This window comes from Gymnoscopelus microlampas (assembly GCF_963454915.1).
Source record: "Gymnoscopelus microlampas genome assembly, chromosome: 9".
Taxonomy (NCBI): domain Eukaryota; kingdom Metazoa; phylum Chordata; class Actinopteri; order Myctophiformes; family Myctophidae; genus Gymnoscopelus; species Gymnoscopelus microlampas.
This window is the reverse complement of record NC_139946.1, coordinates 30,497,894-30,519,644: the sequence shown is the minus strand read 5'-3', so window position 1 is coordinate 30,519,644 and position 21,751 is coordinate 30,497,894. Positions and strand designations below refer to the sequence as shown.

General features: G+C 40.8%; 1 protein-coding gene across 1 annotated transcript in view; it reads right to left on the bottom strand.

Moving 5' to 3' along the window:
* Positions 1 to 9,676: 9,676 nt before the first annotated feature.
* ghrhrb (growth hormone releasing hormone receptor b) overlaps positions 9,677 to 21,751 on the bottom strand; it is a 52,278-nt gene continuing 40,203 nt past the window's right edge. Inside the window, exons 7-13 of the mRNA XM_084067932.1 lie at positions 21,484 to 21,637; positions 19,325 to 19,385; positions 18,858 to 18,927; positions 17,769 to 17,860; positions 13,120 to 13,249; positions 12,233 to 12,274; positions 9,677 to 10,093 (exon numbers count right to left, since the gene is read on the bottom strand). Coding sequence (XP_083924058.1) covers positions 9,887 to 10,093; positions 12,233 to 12,274; positions 13,120 to 13,249; positions 17,769 to 17,860; positions 18,858 to 18,927; positions 19,325 to 19,385; positions 21,484 to 21,637 — 756 coding nt within the window. The 3' untranslated portion in view covers positions 9,677 to 9,886. The remainder of the gene's footprint in view (positions 10,094 to 12,232; positions 12,275 to 13,119; positions 13,250 to 17,768; positions 17,861 to 18,857; positions 18,928 to 19,324; positions 19,386 to 21,483; positions 21,638 to 21,751) is intronic.

The window sequence follows — 21,751 nt, the reverse complement described above, 5'->3', positions numbered from 1 at the left end:
CCTGACCATGAAGCATGACCAAAACCATGATCCTGACATAGTGTGTGCCAAATCCAGAATCTCGAAACCTACCAACCTGCCTAACCCTGACACGGTCCAGGTGTGAACTGGAATGAAATTCCAAACTCAATATTTGTGTTTTCAAGTGCAACTACAGTATATGGAGTGAAAGTAGACTGTCCACGTGGGATGGTAATTTGCGGGGGGAGCATAGATAATGTTCTGTACATATCATTGCGTTGCTGTCAAAATGCTTGCTGAAAGTGGACCACTTTATCGGTAGAGCTAGAGACCTGCCTTCTGGGTCCAATCACAAGAATCATTCCATCGTGTCTGAGAAACGGAAGTTGTTTACACGGTTCCTTTGCTCTTTTCTCAAAGACTTGATGCAAATTGCGTCAAGATGTGTCTATATCTCTATGTAAAGAATGGATACCAGTTGTATTACCATAGTGCAGAGAAGGTGAGGCGAAAGTGGCTAATTCACAAGAGAGGTATTAGAAAAGGCCACCTACTGTAAATACTTGAATACTGGGCGTCTACTTCCTGGTTTAGGTGAATCTGTCAACATCAGCAGGTGAGGGTTCACTCTCCCATGAATGTTTTAGAGATGGAGCTAAGCATTGACTGAGACATTGTGGCTTCATGCAGTGACTCATGCCTTTAGAGTCAGACCAATGACGAGAAATAATTATGGAAATACGCGTAACCTTGAGTGCTGATGGGAAAGCAGCAGGAAACGGTGCTGCTTCTGAACCATTATGCCTAATTTATGCTCTGTTGTACAATCGCGTCGCAGACTGAATATAGCCGATCTATAAGCACACAACAATGCGACGCGTTATAGATCGTACAATTTTGGGGTGGGACACCGTCGTACAACGTATAAATGGGGCTTTAGAGTGCTCTTCATGTGCAGTGCTGTGTATATGTACAGTATGAAGTACGGTGGCGTTATCCTGCAGTATTACAGTATTACATGAACAAACGGCGCTTGCCCCATGTACCTGTGTAATCTGTGATAGGTGTTTACTATTCTGTTCAGCCACATCGAGGAGTGTGGAGGAAAGGTTTTGTCCAGATCCGATTGGGAAAATGAGCAAAGCTGTATTTATGTGAAAGACATATATATATTATGTATATTTTCTAGAGTTTTGTGAAATGCCAAAAAAAGAAAGAAAACAAGTTGGGAGATTTCTTTCCCCTGACATCAGTGGGGCCTTGGGGCCATCGTTTTAAACAGCCGTTAGTACAGAAAATGTCAATGAAAAATCGCTTATGTTTCATCAGGAGTTCAGTCCTTTGCATGAAATGCATTTATTTTGCGCAGCTTTTTGTGAAATATTAGTGTTGTTTTGGATCTTGAAAATGTTCTTTCATGAAAGTGTCAGTATTTCATGTACTTTATGTTGGGGGACACAATTGCATTCTACTGCTCTTATAATTGTCACTTTCAAAGCAGAGCCTCTTCAGTGAAGTGTTGCGTTGGTCTCAGTAATGACATAGACCAAAAGAAAATACTGCATATTCTTTAGATTAAAAAAAGGAAAAAATATATATCCTCTGTGGTTTTGACAAAAACTAAACTGTTCTGGATAATAATCAATCTGAAATTATGATGCGAATGGATGTGACTTGTTCCATATCCCTCTTTGTACCTTGCAGTCTGTCTTTGTATGTCTGACTTTCTATATTCATGGTCTTTGATATTAATATTTGCCTATTTATGTTTGAACAGAAACATATTTGAAATGGATGTAACTTTTGGAGATGGACTTTTGACCTGGGGGGTAATTCTCTCATTCCAAAGACGAATAATCGACTCACTCACAGAGTTAGTATGGCCGTGTCATTTTGCAAAGGCTCAATGAGCTTTGCAGCTGATGTCATGGTTTTTCCTTTGGTCTGACTACAGCTATCCTCTGAACCCCTATGTTCTATTCTACGTTGTGTCTCCAAAAGTGCCTTTAAGCACAAGACTAAGTATTTTGTCTTTTGTTGATCATGAAAAGTTCTGACTTTCCTTTCAAAACAAAACTGCAAAATGTATTTTTAACAAAAAAAGGTTTAACAAAAGTGCTTTTTATGACGCTAGACTAAATCAACATTTGAAACCTGGAGGCCTTCAAAGTACTTTTAGCCTTTCATTGTCTAAGATGGGCACAACCGAGATGACCTTTTACCTTTTGTGAATAAACCAGTGCTATTTTGGATATGATTCAGTTATGGTCCGTCAACAATATATCACACAATGGGTGCTATGACTCAGTTCCCTTGTTGCAGGTGTTGATGTGACAGGTGTTGACATTCACAACAATGTTTTGTACAGCAGAATAGACACTTGCATACTAATGACTCTCCGTAGAACGCTGTTTATGACCGTCTCCATGATACCAGGAAGTCTTGAAGTGTGCAGTATGTTTTATCTAATTGAAGTAATTCTCTGAACATGACATGACTGGTATGAAGACAATGTGGCTTACTCTACGTCATGATCTTTTGACTTGCAAGTGACGCACTGCATAACGACAACAAACAAGCAAATGATTTCCTTTAATTTGCATGATACACATTATTGTGAATATTTTACTAATATACATGATCATGGTCATTGTCATGAATTATAATTAAAGATAAAAAGCACATATCTATAGTTACACATTACAGTATATTTGAATGTTCGGTTTCTCAGGATATCTTAAAACACTTAATGTAGAAAAAGCTGAGTATGACTCATTGATAAATATGCCTATAAGTACTTAATGTGGTGGAAAATAAACAATATTAATCCGTTTTCAAAAATAAATTATGCCAGCCAAAATCAATTAGTGTATGAACAACATGATGTTTTGCATTTTTGGGGGGTCAATTTAACCCTTTACAAATGATTTCTGGTTTCCTTTATTGTTTTATTTATTTCACAATTTCCCCCCCATCTATTGTTGCATATAAGAGGTCAATAGGGCAATACTCTTGGGCAATTATTTGAGTAATTCATTTAATTATTTCCACATTAAGCGTCCATTATCCAGATACCCAGTTTATCTCCTGATACGCTGCATCAGTTCAAGCCGTACTAAAGGTGTACAATTGAAGGGAAGGGCTGACCGGAAACTGTATTGTTTAGTAGTTTTACTGTTATTTGGTAAAACATCGTTCTACGGTACCAAGTTTGGCCTGTAAATAATATCAGTCCAGACTTGACAACAGCCATAAGAGGGCCCTGTTTCACCTTTTTTCTCCCTGGCCCCAGAGAGAAAGGGCTGGACAATCAATATCTGCTCTGGTTCAGGTGAATGTTCAGCAGCATACAACAGGATTTGAAAGCCTGAATTATACTTACTGAAAATAACAGAACTATTGTAGTTCTGCTATTTTAGGTGTGTGACACCAGTGCGCCACTAAGTATAAATAGGGCTTAATTCTTAACATGAGACAATCTCACCGGGTCATGAGCCACTTTAAGTTGAATAATTCATGTACAGGATTATTGTTGTGTTGATATGGGAGTCGGAGCCTTATATAGCCGATACTATGTTGATGTCAAACTAGAGTTGTTGCTATTATAAAGAGTAAACCATATATTGTATTGAACCTGTCCTTTTGAAAGTATAGTTAGCTAAAGTGTTTGAAAAGATGTGTAGCCTACCATCGTGGCTTAATATGGTCTCACATTTAAATGTGTCTGGACAGAAATAAGCTGCCATATGCTGTGTCTTGTAAATGTGATTTGTTCTCAATCTTCTGGTGATCGTGTTTGTCAAAGTGTAATTCGCCTCCTGTAATTCCTCTGTCGTAGGCCGATGCATGAATACTAAATGGTTTTCATCTTACTTGACAGGCAGATATAATCATAGGGGAGCTGGAGGCTTTGTAGGCCATGGACATTTATAGAGATCTCAAGGGGAATTTGAACTGTGTACTTGTTTACTATCCCTGACACGTTCACTTGAATCACTGGAAGAGGCCATTTCCAAAGGAGTTCAAAGACAAGAACGTATATCTATATACTGGGTTTCAACTGTGAATGATATTAGAGCTCTCTCCCCTCAAGGACCCCTCATCCTCATTTACATTCACAATTTTCCTTTGGGTGTTGATCATTTCAGGAGCTCGTTAACATGAGGGAAAGTGCCATAATAACTGCGTAAATACTGTCTTATTTTTATGTTGTTAGACGAATAGCATTAGAGGAATGAGACTGAGATTGCTTTTTTTCCCACAATAATTTGATGGTGATACTCTTTCTTACTGGCTAGTAGTGATCAGTGGTGGACAAATACTCAACCCCAGTACTTGAGTCAAAGTACAGTATAGATACTCCTGGCTAAATATTACTCAACTACAAGTGAAGGTTGCAGAGTCAAAATTGTACTTGAGTTAAAGTACTGGAGTACTTTAGTATTCAAACCTACATGCTTTTAAAACATACAAAAAGACAAATTACAAAGTAATTTTTAATAGCAATGCATTGTTAAAAATGTATTTAAAAATATCCCAAAAGATGCAAAGATTTTCCACAAAATATCAATAGTGAAATTGCAGATCTACAATATCACAACACATCATAATACAAAGTGTTGGTAGCTTGTACAGTAGATGTCCTATTTTCACTATGGGGCTTAATTGGTTAATTTGTATGTACAGCATACAGCATAAATACAGCATACAATGTACTTTTTCCCCTTCCTAGAAATGTAGTGGAGTCAAAAGTAGTTCTTTGAAATGTAGAGGAGTGAAAGTCAGAAGTATCCAAAAATACAAAACTCAAGTAAAGTTCATTTGCGAAAACAAATATTAACTACTCAAGTAAATGTACTTGGTTAGGTTACTGTCCACCACTGGTAATGATTGCCTGTTTGATTCCATCACTGGTCTGTAGTGGGATGTTAAGCGGGAACACTGAGGTCTGAATGTAGATGTATCCACTGGATATGAAAGATCTTTGTCCATTCTGGAAATGTATCTGTGTTACCTGCCTGTCTGCCAGGTTATAAGCTCATCTTTTGTTTTTATTTAATTTTATATTTCACTGCATAGTATGTTGTATTATCGTATTGATGCACATATCAAAAATGTATTTTGTACATTATTGAATAATCCACATTAAATGTTTTTAACTCGTTGACTCTATGGCATGTTGTTATTGACCCACGAAAAATCTGGTTGATGTTATTGTGTGTATGCTTCTAATAGCCAAACTAATATACGAACAACACTTACTTTAGAGGTAAACATAACCCCCCCAACATACGCACATGCACCTGAAATGCACAAGTACACGTACGCACACCGGAATATTAGCCACAAAAGTGGCCCCAAAAGTGGCCTAAGTGCACGCACGCATGCGCACACACCGGAACATTAACCACAACAAAAAAATCCTTTCATCTGTGTCCCCAAAAGTGGCCTAAGTAAGCTCACGCACGCACACATACAAAGTCACAGTGACCTTACTAGGGCCATACACATTATAGGAATTTTACAGGAATAGTAACACAAAATCCCTTTCATGTAGTGGACCAACCTGTTAGTAGGGGAAAAGATGTTCACTTTTGCAAGGTTTCAAGATTTTTTGAAAAGTATTTAGCTGGGGACACCTGGACCCCTTTGAGAACGACTGCCACACAAAAAGCAGCCTGTCAAAGAGACTATCAAAAGGTTTCCGCCAATCCTTGTCAAACTATAAATGCTTTGTCCTTTTGATCGCAAAGCTCTTGTTCGAATTCTAATCCACCACAATACTGAACTGATGCATATCCATCACATACTAGCCTACATACAGATGTAATCTCATATTCATGATTTTTCTTGCAACAAGTTCACTGGCACAGACAATGTTGAAGCAGTTTTTTCATGGTTGTTTTTCTTAAGGGTGCAAGTTTATCTCGTTCCCACAAATTCCTATATCTCATGGGAACAAGATAATATTAAAGAGAAAAAAAAGTTGGTTAAATTTTTTTTTTGACAATTATAAGTTTTTACGTTTTTTTCACCAATAGTTTTTTTCCCCCTTCATATTATCTCATTCCCACAAGATAGGAACTCGTGGGAACCAGATAAACTTAAGAAAAATCAAAATTACCACCAAAAATATATGTTTTCACACTTTTCTGCTACTGCACCCAAAAAGGTATTTTTTCCCACTTTTTTCCCCCTGCACCCTTAAAAGGAACCCAACCCTGAATAGAAATAAACCAACACTTTTCAAAAATAAAGCTAACACCCTAAAAATGTTACCTACACATGTCTCTTTAGGCGCTCCGTAGTGTTTACAGGTTAACATTTGTGCTTGGAACTGCTGCATTCTGAATCTTATTTGAAGGAATAAAACATAATTTTAACCAATGTGTACGGTAGAAGTATGTCAATACGATATAACAATATAACCCATGTGCAGTGTTTGGAGTGTCATATTCTTACTACTCCATTGAGAAAGTTAGGCCTGGTGTCAGGTAGGACACCTATGACAAGCCCAATATGTCCCTGACCAAGTGGGGATTCTGTCTTGGCTCAACAGTCAATGTTGCTCTTTCACGTGGGAGACCGGGGTTTGAATCCTGAGGACACAAAACGTACACTACGGAATCCAGCTTTAAGACGTTGCTGTCGAATAGAAACCTTGTATGTCCAAAATGTTACTTTTCAGATAATGGAAAAGAAAAAAAAAACTGTGTTCCAACTTCAAATTGATCCAATGTAGCTATTACTTGGTGCACAAGGTCTTACTAATATTTTTCATTTGTTAAATATTTATAAAACCCACACACTTAACCACTTTCACTTAAAGATTGTTGCTTCTCGTTCATTTAGGGGGGGAGTTGAATTATGGAGATACAAGGTTTCAGCCTGACAGCAACGAAGGGAAACTGTATGTTACATGATAAAGGTACCACAACGAACAGTGTTGAGAAGCAGCTACTGAATCAAATCATATAGATACAATGATGAAAGCCTGCTGTATGCCTACAGTACAGCTTGAACCCAGACAGTAGCTTGCTCATACAATTCCTCTGAGACAATGGATTCTGGAAAAAGGGATAGTTTAGGACAGAGATTCTCCACTGTGGTCGTGGGCACAGAAATATAGGTGCTTTTCATTCTAATGGTCTTATCAGGACCTGGGAAAGCAGCTGAATGCCTTTAATTCAGTGATTCTCAACCTGTGGGCCGGGGACCACTGGTGGGCCATGAGGGTATTGGCCCCTAAAAACTTGGCAAAACGCTGAGATTTTAATGATAAAATAACGTTAATATAAATAAAATAAATATATGTTAAAAATGGCATATTCTTTTTTACCTTTTCATTGTGATACCGATAAACAGGAATGTATTAGTTCCATTAATCCAAGCAAGGTCACACAATCGATTGACTGATCATTAAAATAAATACCACTTGACCCAGCCAGCAGCCGAAAGGATGCCGTGTCATGTGGTCAGATGGGCAGATTTTGATGCTTTGGTTATTTTCAAGTGAGCCCTGATCCAGACTAGGTTGAGAACCACTGATTTAACTGTGTTAACTGTTAATCTGGGTGTGGGTGGTGTGGTAATATAGCACTGTTGCAGTCACTAATTGGCCATTAATTGTTTACCCCATGCAATGATAACACCAATAACATTGGTTAGTGTTAGTGTTCATTTTACTCTGAGGGTGTACAAATGGAACTAGATCAGGGCCGGACTGGGACCAAAATTCAGCCCTGGCATTTTGGTCCGAACCGCCCCCCCCCCCCCCCCCCCCCCCCCCCCCCCCCCCCGTTTTGTCAACGGGGGGGGGGGGGGGGGGGGGGGGGGGGGGTTTGACCGCTCAGTTCGCCGCTGAACTAGATGGATTCCACTTTTACCGTATAGGGATTTCTCTTTGCACCAGCATTTTTACAACATTTTTACAAAATCTAAGCATTTATGTATACTGTACACTACACAAAAGTGTTTCTAACATGAACCCCAACAGAAATACGCTAAGGCTAACAGAATAAAACATCACTCAAATAACCTCTACTCTATTGAACTGGTCAGTCTTAATGGTATTTGAACTACTGAACAGCTTAAAAAACTATATTGTGGTTTAAACATTTCCCTACCCCGTAAAACCCAGACACCTTTAGTTATACAGTATAATGTGTGTGTTTAATGTTGGTCGTTCGCCATTTTCCCACACACTTTTTAAAGGAGTAGTTCACCCAAAGAAGGACCTATTTCTTTATCAATTGCACACCCCATGAAGCCTTGAATTCATGTTTTTTTTTTTTTTTTGTCGCATTCCTGAGCCAATAATTTGACTAATGGGTGTATTTCCGGTAGGACACACAAAGAGTCTACTTTGTGTCTCCTACCGGATACATTAGCATCTTTCCACCGGTAATCAAATTATTGGCTTAAGAATGCGACAAAAAACTAAAACATCCATGAATTCAAGGCTTCATGGGGTGTGCAATTGATAGAAGATAAGTAATTTTTGGGGTGAACTACTCCTTTAAGACATGAACATGGTTGTTTACCGACACACAAATACGGCATAGAAATGTAATACTCTTATAAAAGTACTTACTGCTTGGGTCTATTTACAATACCACACAGAGACATAAAAACATCAACCTGTGGAATAAATAGTGTTTACAGTCTAGTGCTCCAGGTGTGCACTTGTGCACTGTGCAATAAGGCTGCGTGCAGAGCTATTGACAGAGAGTGTGGACAAGGTCTTTCTACAGCAGAAGTTCTCAAACTTTTTCGTGCCAAGGAAGAGAAAATGTGTGTACAAAAAAATTAAAGTATTCCAAAAAAATACATAAACAGCAGATCTACAAGATTGCAGCGCGGCACGAAGTGACGCGCTGTGAGCTTGTAGATCTGCTGTTATTGAATAGCCAACATATAAATGGATAAAGTGGTTAAAATAATTGTGATGCCATATTAACTACTTTTGCTGGAACCCCCTCAAGGACCCCTGGGGGTCTCCAGACCCCACTTTGAGAAACCAATGCTCTACCGGACTGTTGGAGACAACAAGCGGTAAACATCTAACATGACATACTACAGAGGATGTGTTTTAGAAACACCAGCAGCGTTAACGTTGTCCAGACTCCTCCATGAATGGCACTGTTTGCGTGCAATATACAATCCATATGGTTAAAGTGTCTGTAGAAAAAAATAAACACAACAGATGTTCTGAAATCAACTGTTTAGGGCCGTCCCATCATAGTTGATCAATCAATTTATCGGTTGGTTTGGTCTTAGTCGACCAATACTTTGTTAATCTATTAGTCATTCTTTTCCATGCAAATCTCATAACCCTTTCATTATGCCAGTTTATAACTTCCAATAGGTGGTAGCCATTTTGAAATCAACATTAGACTGTTCAGTTCTCAACCTCACCAACCTGAAAAGGTTGGTTCTCTGCATGACTGCTTGCAGCCAACACACTTTTACAGATTTTGTTTGATTAAATCAACTAACTAATAAGTCAAGGAATTCCTGCTATGACTATAAGTCAGTAATGAATTTCATCAGTCGAGGAGAGTCCTACAATTGTTGTGGCCAAAAACCCTCTATTTGAAAACGTATTGGAACTATTAAGATTATAAATAAGCACTTTGACTATTGACAATCAGGCGACCTGTGGCCTAGCCTTCTGTCTATGCCATTCGGACAGTAGGCTATTCACCTGGTGACCATAGCAGCAAGAACGATGAAAAATAAAAATAACATCCCAATCACTGAAAGTACAATACAGTACCACTCACTCACAGTGAGACTCCATAAATTCATGATTTATGATGTGGTCCTTGATGTGGTCAGCACGTCATCATTAGAATATATATTAAGACTTAAAGAACAACAAGAAGAGAGAGTGAATAAAAAAGCAAGTGGTTTTGGTTGTCTCTCAGACAGAGGAGACGGCGTTGAGTGGCACAGTGTGTGGGTCCTTGTGTACTTCAGGGCCGGCCTGCTCCTTGGGGCTGGACTTGTCCAGGACGGAGATCTGTGTGACAGTGCTGCTCTCTGTGAACAGCGTGCGTCGCCTCTTACTGTAACGCAGATAGTTCTGTGTCTGCCATTTCCACAACCTCTTCTTCAGCTCCGCCTGCACCTAACACACACACACACACACACACACACACACACACACACACACACACACACACACACACACACACACACACACACACACACACAATATATACAGTGTGTATACTGTATGTGTGTGTGTGTGTGTGTGTGTGTGTGTGTGTGTGTGTGTGTGTGTGTGTGTGTGTGTGTGTGTGTGTGTGTGTGTGTGTGTGTGTGTGTGTGTGTGTGTGTGTGTGTGTGTGTATATATATATATATATATATGGAGTGGTGACCAGGTATATATGTTACAGGGAAATTGGAAAACCAGTGAAATTGGAGGATTCGCGAAAAAGGAGCGCTCGTTTTCACCCCCCCCCCCCCCTCCCTTTGTTATCGATTCACTTTGATTGCGACTGGTGACGTTAATCTGTCTATCTAATAAACACACCTGTTACTAGGCAATTCTGTAGAACCAACACTAGAGGGCAATGCAAGCCACACTAGAGCCCCCCCCCCACGCACACACACAGGCACGCATGCACACTAATTAGAGAGTGTCGTGTATAGACGGGTTTCCGAGCGACGTCATCACAGAGCAGAATGCGCAATCTGCGCATGCCTGGGGGTGGAAGGCGCGTTCGAAAATACAGCCCTGAGCGGCAGTGAGCGCACTGGCCAATACAAACTAATAGGCGAGTGTGCTCCGGTGCTCCGGTGCGTAATTTCCAAACGCACCCATAGGCTTCCCCCCGCAGCTGCGCGGTCATATTCCTCTCAATGTTTACTAACAGGAAACCTGTCTATAGTAACCCATGAAAAGATCTATTCTCCCCCTATCGATTTACAACTCGGACGGCGCTGAGTCGACTAGCAGACCATCGGCCGGTCGGCGCGGGCACTCGCGCCTGGAGGCGCTCGGGCGTGCCTCCTCGGCCTCAAGGTCTGCTGAGTCGGCGTGCCTCCGTCATGGACAATAACTATTATCACCGTCTCGTGACTTAAAAATACAGCGTTACTCTGCTCAGTTTGGCTAACCGCTTCATTATCCAACCTGTCATATAGAATATTTCTCTCATATTATCCATTTTATTTTCAGCGCTCCTCAGCGTTCGCCTTGCATCAAAGCCCCGCCTCGCGCCTAAAAACGAGCATACCTTTCCAATTTCCCAATAGACTGAAAGAACGAGCCCAATCGATGGTCTTGAAGGGCGGAGCCTTTGGAGCACTCTGATCGGTTAGGAGATAACAAGGTCCTAAGACCAGCGTTCCTGCAAGGTTCTCCCAGGCTTTTTTTCTTTTGAAACAAAAAAAAAGGCATGGGTTTCCGAGGCTAATTTCCCAATGAATGCCAATGCCAATGAATCCCAGCGACATATACACACAAACTGACCCTTTCACAAGCAGCCATGTAATAGAAGGGTAAACACAGCTGCAGTTAATACATTTAATAGAGAGTATGTTTGATTTTTCTGTCCTGACCTGTACCACTTAGCAAGCACTGGCTATTGTCTGGTCTGGCTCGTTGGTACACCTGGCTACATAAACAGACTCATTATTAATTTACGTAATGAGCTCCAGCTATCTGTGAAAAGAGTTAATGAAAAATTATGTGTTGGAGAAAATGTGTATGGCGGCTCAGTATTCTCTCCCCTCTCTTTTTCCAAGTTTACATTTATCAAGGAAGTTTTTGTCTTGCCCCCTTGCGACGGATTGGCGAGACTAACCGACCGTTCTAGACTGTGTCGGTGGCACGTCAAATGCCAGGTTAAAGTTTTTTTAACCAATGATGTCGCTTATACAAGGTCACGTGAGGGGGTTGGTCTTAGCTTTCAAAGTTGCGGTGTTCTGCTCCGCCCATGGCGATTGCAATTGGATGCGTCACCAAATTAAGTGGTTACGTTTCTAGTTGAAGACTAGGATGAAGGCGATAGCTCTTGTTTTTAGAAAGCGGAGAGAAAGAAAAAAGGAGTAAGTCACGTTCAATTATAGGCTACTTTGGGTCATGTATTCATTGTGTCAGTGACATAATGTTATAATCATTGTTTTTATTTATAATTAAAACATTTAAATGAACTTAATTTAAATTAAAATTAAGTTAATGAAAACATCAGCAGTAATAGTGATATTGAAGTGGCCTGGATGCATGATAAGTTCCTTGTGGAACGGTCCTCACTTACCTCTCCATTCAGGAAACAATAAAGCAAGGCCACCACAAATCCCTGAGAAACAAGACACAAGGCTGTTGACTACAACTTTAACTTTAACAACTCACACCTATCCTTTCCAATCAGGTCTCTTTTTCACTTTATCTATTTCTTGCTTCCTCTGTATACAGTATGAAAGACACTTTATATTCAAAGGACCACCTCTATATCCAGTTTATTTGAATAATTCTCTCTTTGCCTTCCATGTCATGGTAGGCAATTTACAATTTAGGCATTCAGTAGACGCTCTTATCCATAGGGGCTTTCAAAGTACTAGATCAGAGTAAGTGCCTTGGCAAATAATAGGATATGCTACAAAGTAACCAGGATAATAATTAAGAAACATACTGTAAGGATCAATCAACATAATAAACGAAGAAGTGCAAATGTAAATATAACAATGCTTGTCAGAGTGGTGCTAAACCCCAAATCCAGTGAGCATATTCTAAAACAAATATGAAACATAAAACAATTCAGGTCAAGGATGTCATAATATTCACATTTAATAATTTTATTGGCTCACATCATAGATAGAATACCTGGCCAATCACTGTGGAATATGGGATTGAGTGTTGGTTTGATGTGTGATGGGGAGTGACTCAGTCCTGACTGCAGCAGGGAGGCCATAACACAGCTTGGGAGCCAGGAAGGAAAAGAGTGTAGGCTGCTTGGAGTGGTGGCCAGGTTACACGATTGTTATCTTGTCATTCTGCATTTCATTCACCCAGTTCCAATGCAATTCTCCGTAAAGCATTTGCATGATAATGAAGTAGATCTCAACTCCCACACATCGCACACACACACACGCGCACGCGCACGCGCACGCGCACGCGCACACACACACACACACACACACATACCTGGAAGGAGCCCAGTCCCAGCTCTATGAAGATGCGTGCCTCTGCTCCGGTGTGTTCTGGCAGGAAGGCGAACACCATGTAATGCATCCCAAACAGAGGGATAAGGAACAGGGTGGACTTGGCCAGTCTCCTGCACACATAGCAGGGGAAAGACAGATAAATGTTATGTATGTGTATCAGAGGATGCCTGGATCTGGACAGCAACAAGGACATTAAAGGAGTGTCCTGGTAAAGCAATCCCATTATTCCGACCATTAGGTTAGTGTGAGTTTAGGGTTAGGGTTAGCGATAGGGTTAGTTATAATGGGGCCAGTCGGACCAATGGGACATCGGAATAATGAGCCGTCGAAATAATGACATGCCACCGGTAAAGGGTAAAGCGAGGAATTATTTTGAGCTCTCACTTCGGTGTAGGGTTAAGGTATGGGCGTCATGGGCAGCCACGCATGGCGGCAACTTGGGGGATGGAGTGGAAAGGCCTGCCTGCAAAAAGTCACCTCAGGTCTCACCACTGGAAGTCTGAGGTAGGGGAATCTATCAAATTGCACCTCTAATTTTGTACAGCATTAGCTCAGTCAGTATAGGCCTTTGGACCATAAGGTTCTGGGTTCGATCCCAGGCACTCCAACTCAGCACAAGACTAGCGCGGCTTGGGTAACTAAGTCATGCGGTAAATACTGGGAGTTGATGCTAGCAATCCATCTCCCAGGGGTCTAGTGCATTGAAAAGGGGATAGACACCCTCGTTCTTGGCCAATACTATAATAATAACAATACTGTAAGCCACTCGAACCTACTTAAAGGTGATTTGCTTTGTTAAAATAAGTGTTAAATAGCTCCATATTCTGATAGTAATTATTGCTACTGTATAGTGTTTGTTCAGTAGCGGTTTCCCCGTCTCTCTAGCTCTTTAATAAACAGAAAATTTTCCTGTGAGTTTCCAAGTGTTCCAGTTCTGCTCATTTGTCATGATTTCCTATTTCACTTGTTTATAGTGTATCCTGTAGGATTTCTGATTGGATAAAATTGGTATCCCGACCTGAAAACATATTTTCTGTTCACTAAAGAGCTGGAGAGATGAACAAACACTATATAGCAATATAGGGCTTTAACCTTTCAACACAAAAACCTTTTGCTTTAAAAGGATCCCTGGCTCATAAGCCAAATATGCCTTAATACATTATAATTGTCCTATATAACTACAATGTAAAATTAAAAACACCTTAAATATTGTATTTATTTTAGAAATAGCACATCTTTCACTCAATAGGGGCAATGCCCGTCGCAAGTTGATGATGTCATTTGTCCATGTGTAGTCCAGCCGTATGGAATTTATGGAATGCATGTGAAAATAAAAAACAACTTAATACTTCCCAAGGTTAATATGAGCATCAAATTGATATTTTAAATATGTTTTTTTTGCACATGCATTCCATAAATTACATAGGGCTAGACCACATATGGGCAAATGACACCATCAACTTGCGATGGACATTGCGTGAAAGATGAACTATTTCTAAAATAAATAAAATATTTAAGGTGTTTTTGGGGCGGTGTAGCCGCTAGTGATGAGCGGGTCGGGTTTTTTCATGACTCGGCCCGGCCCGCCCCGCCCCGCGACGGAACCCAACCCGCCTCAACCCGCCCCGCGAACCCATATATAAATCTATGGCTCAACCCGCCCCGCGACCCGCGATTTTTTTTTTATTCTGTAAAATCATGGTTAGAAAATAATCCCCAAGTGTATTCAAACTGTTTTATTGTTATTATTCTTATTCTTATTAGGAATAATAAAGACAAAACAAGAGCATGTGATCATTTTTTTTTTTTTTGTGTGTGAGAGCGGCTGACCCGCTCACCCACAGCCCGCATAATTGCCTCTGAAATTCTGACTCGACCCACCCGCGCCGCGGGTTGACCCGCGGGTCCCGCGGGTTACGGGTCGACCCGCTCATCACTAGTAGCCGCCCCCTATAAGTGAGTTTTGGACACCGACCAAAAAAATTGTGTACCCCCTAACCCTTCCATTGTTAATGCAAATAGATACTTTTTTCATATCAGCCAATCACATTACAGCTAGTGTCATCACCACTAACTATAATGTGATTGGCTGACTTTGCAAATTCAGGACTGTGATTGGCTAGCGAAACACATGACACATGTGCAGCCCTATGAATAGCAGTATGGACTTTAAAAAAAGTCATTTATCCTTTTTTTAAAGTGAGTCATGTTGTGATGACCACACACCACCCCTTCACACTGGGTGTGATTTTTTTTTGAGAACCAGGATTTTGGGCCTCGCTGAACCATCGCTACCCCAGGATGAGGCCTCTTCCAAGGGTAGCGATGGGTTCAGCGAGGGCCAAAATCATGGTTCTCCAAAAAAAACTATAATGTTTCTAAGTGTCTGCATGGGCTCCAGAGGTCCCCGGGGACCCCCTGGAGGACCCCCGGCCGAAAATTTCAACTTTTTTGAGAACCATGATTTTGGGCCTCGCTGAACCCATCGCTAACCCAGGAAGAGGCCTCTGTCCTGGGCATAACTATCCGATGGCACCGATGGAACCCATCGCTACCCCAGGAAGAGGCCTCTGTCCTGGGCATAACTATCCGATGGCACAGGTGGGCCTTCCAGGCACCTGCAAGAAAATTCCCGGAGGCAGGAAGGCAGGCGCCCACCTCCTCGAGGGCCCTGGACACTTAGACCTTCTGGTCGATCGACACGGTCACGACTTTTTTCTGTTCTGGCCCCACAGTGGTGGAATGAACTTCCCACTGAAGTCAGGACAGCAGAGTCACTGCCCATCTTTCGCCGCAGGCTGAAAACCCACCTCTTCAGGAAACACTACCCTTCCTCTTTGTCTGGCTTACTTGTTGTTAACTAGTTGTACGAACTCTTGTTTTATTGTTGTACTGTTTTATTGGATCTTGTTTAGTCGATACACTTTTTGTATTAGCTCGTGCTCATTTGATTTTGCTATTTTGTCTCATCTGTTTAAGAAAGTAGGTAGCTGATATATAGCACTTTTACCTAGGTATACTCTTGGTTGCTTGTTTTTGCAGAAAATGCACTTAAGACTTCTGGTGATTAGTAGTTTCTTTCCCTACCTATGTTGAATGCACTTATTGTAAGTCGCTTTGGATAAAAGCGTCTGCTAAATGACTGTAATGTAATGTAATGTTAGAAAGATTTTTGGGCGGTGTAACCGCCCCCTATATGTGAGGTTGGGACATTGACATTTGCTGCACTGTGATTGGCCACCCATTGTACCCCCTAACCCTGCACTGTGATTGGCCACCCATTGTACACCCCTAACCCCTACACATTCAATGCAAATCTATACTTTTCTTTACGTGAGCTTCCATCACTGTGATGACCACTAGCTGCACTGTGATTGGCTGACTCTATTGGCTGACTCTATTCAGCACTGTGATTGGCTAGCGAGACACATGTGCATAGTCCTATAAATAGGACTATGCACTTAAAAAAACACATTTATGTTTTTTTTTAAGTGAGTCATGGGTCTGTGATGACCACACCGCCCATTTCACACTGGGTGTGATTTTTAATTTAACATTTTAGTTACAGAGGGCAATTATAATGTATATATTAAGGCAGATTTGGTTTATTAGCCAGGGATCCTTTTAACCAAAAATATCACCTACGGCACCTTTAATGCAATTAGTAGAATCAGTCACACGACAAAATGCTAACATATAAACTATAATTCATACTGTGAATATATAGTTTCAGAGACAATTTGTGTGAAAGCATTAACCACATGAACCCTAGCATCCCTATTCTGGAGTTAACATTCAGTGAAAATAGGAGATTTCGCCAAAATGTTAACACTCAACGCTCAAGCTCACAACGGATTGTGTTGTGTTTAAGTGATTATGTCGTTTGGGAAGTTAAGGATTGTCAATGGAAACAAAAGTATAGGCAAATTGTGAGATTGCCCGACTTGCGGTTGGAGTTAGTACAGAGGCCTGGAGTAGGGTTTAACCCGAAGGTGTAATTATTCATCACCAATGACATATATGGATAAACAGTACAGCACCCCTGGCATGGTAGTGTTTGTCTCTCCACTCACAGCTCTCCACTGATGTCAACTGGCAGCCTTTTATAGCCAGCTGAGCAAATGAGCTTGGACTGCACCATGTCAAGGGGTGTTTTCTATCTAGCATATATACATAAATAGCCATACAACAAATACATAACCCACATCAATTATCTTATCTAAACTTCAATGAATAACAAATAAATATACATTCTTCACACTACTACAACATTACATAACCACACTATCCTTAGCAACTACAAATGTATATCACAACCCCCCTCTGCCATTCTGACTTGGTTCAGCCCATTTACACTGGCCACATAACCACTTTGTACATGTTAAGCTTTCAATCATGACTTAGCATTACCCTCTCTCTTGCACTCATACATTTCACATTGCACTTGCCCCTCATGATAATCATTCAATAATAAAATCATGTGCAAAATGCAACTGTGCAAAAAAAATATAAAGTGCCAAACATTAGTAACAGAGGTCCTCTCTGTTACACAAATATATGCACCCATGAGGGTGTGTGTGTATAGTGTGTCACCATGTGACGGGTACTTATTGTGTTTGTGGTACTTACATGAAGTGACTGGCGTCATTGCCACCAACACCTGGAGACTTGAGTTTCTGCACCAGGATACGGATCACATTCATGAAGATGACAAAGTTCACCTGCAGCACACAAATGTGGAAATATCAGATAAACTGTAAGCCAAGGACCATGGGAAGCGTTCCAACCGTGAGGTCGTACAGTATGTTCATTTTATCGTATGTTCATTTTATGCTTGAACATACTGTATACTTGTTTTCATCTTCATCAGGTTTGTGTATGCCTCTCTCTGTTGGTGTGTGTGCGTGATGGGCTGCAAGTCTGGGTGGTTGATTGTATGAGTGAGCAAATCATTTTTGCAGGTTGATGCAGACAGCTGATTTGTTCCAGCCTTCTAGCGGGCGTTTTAAATGGCCAGTTTTCCATTGCTCAAGGGGTCTTTCCACTCCATAGCTGAATGGGGCGGCCATAGCTGAATGGTTAGTGAACCCGCCTAGGGAGCCAGAGGCCCTGGTTGCCCCAGATTCGATTCCAGGCCAGGTCAGCATATGTGTCGATGAAATGAAATTTGTCCCTGAGCAAGACTCTTAACCCCTAATTGCTCACAGGTTCTCATTGGAAACAAGACCGCAAGGACTTTCATGAACGACCTGTTAAAAGGAATTATCCTTATCCTTATCCTTATCCACTCGCAGCCAGCCAACCTGTCACACTTTGTATGTTTGTTAGAGGTGTGGGTAGCTTTTATGTTGATCTTGTTTTCTACTGTGTTTGATTAGCTTGTTAGGTTAGTGATTTGTCTTTTGGCTTCTTCTCATTTGATTAGGTAAGTTCAGGTCGTTTTATGTTTAGTTTCCTCTTGTTTCTCGTTTTGGCTGTCAGCTCACTTGGAAGACACCGATCTTTAATAAAAAACATAAAAAGGCTGAACATTAGCTGTAGCTGGTGGTTCTTGGGAGCTGGGAAGAGGGGAGTTCCACTTTATCATGTTACACCATGGTTACCCCTAAGACAGGTCGTACAGAAGTCATGTTTAAATGAAAGTGCACTTACTTGGTGAATAAAATGATTTGGATGTACAATAGCGATCACTGTATTTCTGTTGCGAGCCTTACTCACCACTAGTGATGCAGTTACAGGTCCTTTTATGAGCCACCATATGAAAGCCACATCTGTGTCATCCCAGCAGCTAGTGAGACAAACAAGAAAGTCAGAAGACAGTGCTACTGCTAATACCTAAAGCTTGGGTGACTCACAATGAATCATCATTGGGGCCTAGATATTACTCATCCCTCTAAGGTACTCTTTTCTAAGTAGGTATGTGTGGTTCGATTTTTGTTTCACGGCAACAATTTTGGGAAGTTGCAACGGTGATCTTGGTAGACAGACACAGAAACACACAATGAGAGATGTGATGGCACAATATCTCTCTGTACAGATCACACACCCAACTATGCACTTGAACTGGATTACTGGATTACACGTGAGCGTATCCTTCTTTTATCTATCTACAGTATCTATCTTTTAACAGCATTCAAGCCGAGTTTTGAAATGAACGCAGCAGTCAAGCTGAATTGAATCCTCACCCCCTGTTATCATAGAAGTTTCGGCTTAGGACCCACACCATTATGATAGTTGTTGGGAGACCTGGAAGGGCACAGGCAGACATACATGGCAGTTAGACCATGGCATATACCAGTGGTTCTCAACCTGTGGGCCGGGACCCCCAGGGGGGTCCCCACATGATTTTGGGGGGGTCCCCAGATGACAGTGAATTTAAGACCTTTTTAATACCCCCCCAAAAAAGACAAGAAAAAGACCATTACTGCATCAAAAGTATTCAACAAACCATCACATTGGGCAGCAAAGAGAAGAAAATGAACACAAAGGCCTCTAGTCAGAGGGCGGTAACCTTTAAAGACCCACTGTGTTTTTTGTTTGGTTAATGTCTTTTTGAAGCTTATACCTGTGAAAATCCTATTAGTTTCTTGTGCTGTATATCTCCAGAGCATTTCTTTTACAACTAAAGTCCGGTTTTCAGACTAGCATTCACTGAAAACAGGTCTGACACACACATCACAGACTGTCAGTGCCAACGCCAATCAGAGCCTCACTTATTTTAGGTTTACCACGTTAACCCTGGCTGGCACCCCTATTTTAGGCAAAATATGTCCTCTTCAAATCTGGACCTACTGATCAGACCAATGGTCACCGACTTATGGACATTTGAGGTGTTAAACACTGCTGTAACTGCTGTAGTGCAATTTATGTGTGCAATTTTGTTTTTTTGGTGTGACAATTCAAAACACACATGTCCCCTGGTGTGACCATTGTCATGGCACACCCATGAACAGTGTTTGTGCCAAGTTTGAGGTGGAGCAACGGTGACGTGACCAGTGTTAGGAAATATTACTCAGAAGAATAATATGTTACTTATTACATATTACTCCTTAAAAAAGGTAATAATATTATATTACTTATTACCTGGAATCAAGAGTAATATATTATATTACATATCACTTTTGCACCCCCCCCCCCTGCAAAAAAAAGAGATGTACAACGCAATCTGTTTAGCCAGCTCCTTTCAGAATAATAAGAGTCACCAATCAGCCAAAACAAAGCAAGTCTATAAAACAAAATAGTAATCTTTAGAACTCTTTTAATGCTGCATATTCCACATTTGGAACAATAATTATCCTTATATATTAGTCCAGGACCCACCAGTGGTAATTCAATGGGTCCCAGCCAGGGAAATTTTTAGTCCCAGGGAAATTCTATACTAATAAAATTCCCATTCAGGCAGTATGGCAACATTGTCTCTTTGCCTTTCAATTATATTCAAGGGCAAGGTAAAAAAAAAAAGTACCTTATGTCACTGCTACGTGCTAACTGCTAGCACCAAACTATTTTTTACATTTAAAATCTCTAAAGAGATCTAAAATGTTGTGCTTAAGTTGTCCCTATCTACATCAATGGATTACTTTGTTTGGGCTGACATGCTTTTTTCTACGAGGCAATGTTGTGAGATGCGTCTACAACGTGAACAATTGCAATGTGGCGTCACATCTGGTAGGATTAACTTTTCATTGTCATTATGAAAGTTTCTTGAATTCTGACGAAGCAAGTTAATTAACATGAAGTAAATTGAGCAAACAGGAGGATTAGTCATCTCTTGCCTCTGCAGCAGGCTGTCCCTGTCCCTAGTAAATTTGATTTATAAAGCACCTTTCGAAACAATGTTACAAAGTGCTGTATAATGTAACACAATATAAACAAGATTAAGAAGTTTTTTGTTTGTTTTTTATGTTTTTTTTGGGGGGCTTGTGAAAGTTACATTTACTGTATGGTGTGTGTGATAGAAAACCCATTGTTGATGCTCAACCTCTTTTTCTTATTTAGTGACGTGGAGCATGTTGGTCACAAAGACACACTGCGTCGCCGGCTCATAGACAATACAACCGAAGAGAGAGTGCTTTTATCTCGGTCAGAAACCAAAACAAATCACGCTCATTGTAACGAGTAATGCAGCGTTATTTAGATCAGTAATATGGTAATAGCACTATTTTTGGCAGAGTAATACGTTACACTACTAGTTGCCGGGTAAAATAATAATATTACAGTAATATATTAAAAGTAACTTGTTACTGGCTGCCCAACACATCGCATGGCTCTCAGAGATTAGTATTGTTTGTATCTAACCCTGGGTGTGTGGATGCATTGGCATGGTGAATAGCAGGACACTCACCCCAGCCGATGAGGATGTACCACCAGAAGTATTTCTTCTGTGAGACAAAGGTGAGGGCCAGTAGGGTCTGCAGGTACATGCCCTCCACCAGCAGCCAGAAGTAGTTGGCCAGGATGCTGAACTGGAAGAAAGCCATGGCTGATTTACAGGACACCTGCAGGACCAGACAATAAGACGACAACACAAACAATTAACCATCATGTCATTCTGTTCTATTCAGAGAGAAGGATGTCTAATAAATAAATTGCTGCTAATAGTCGCGAAGGTT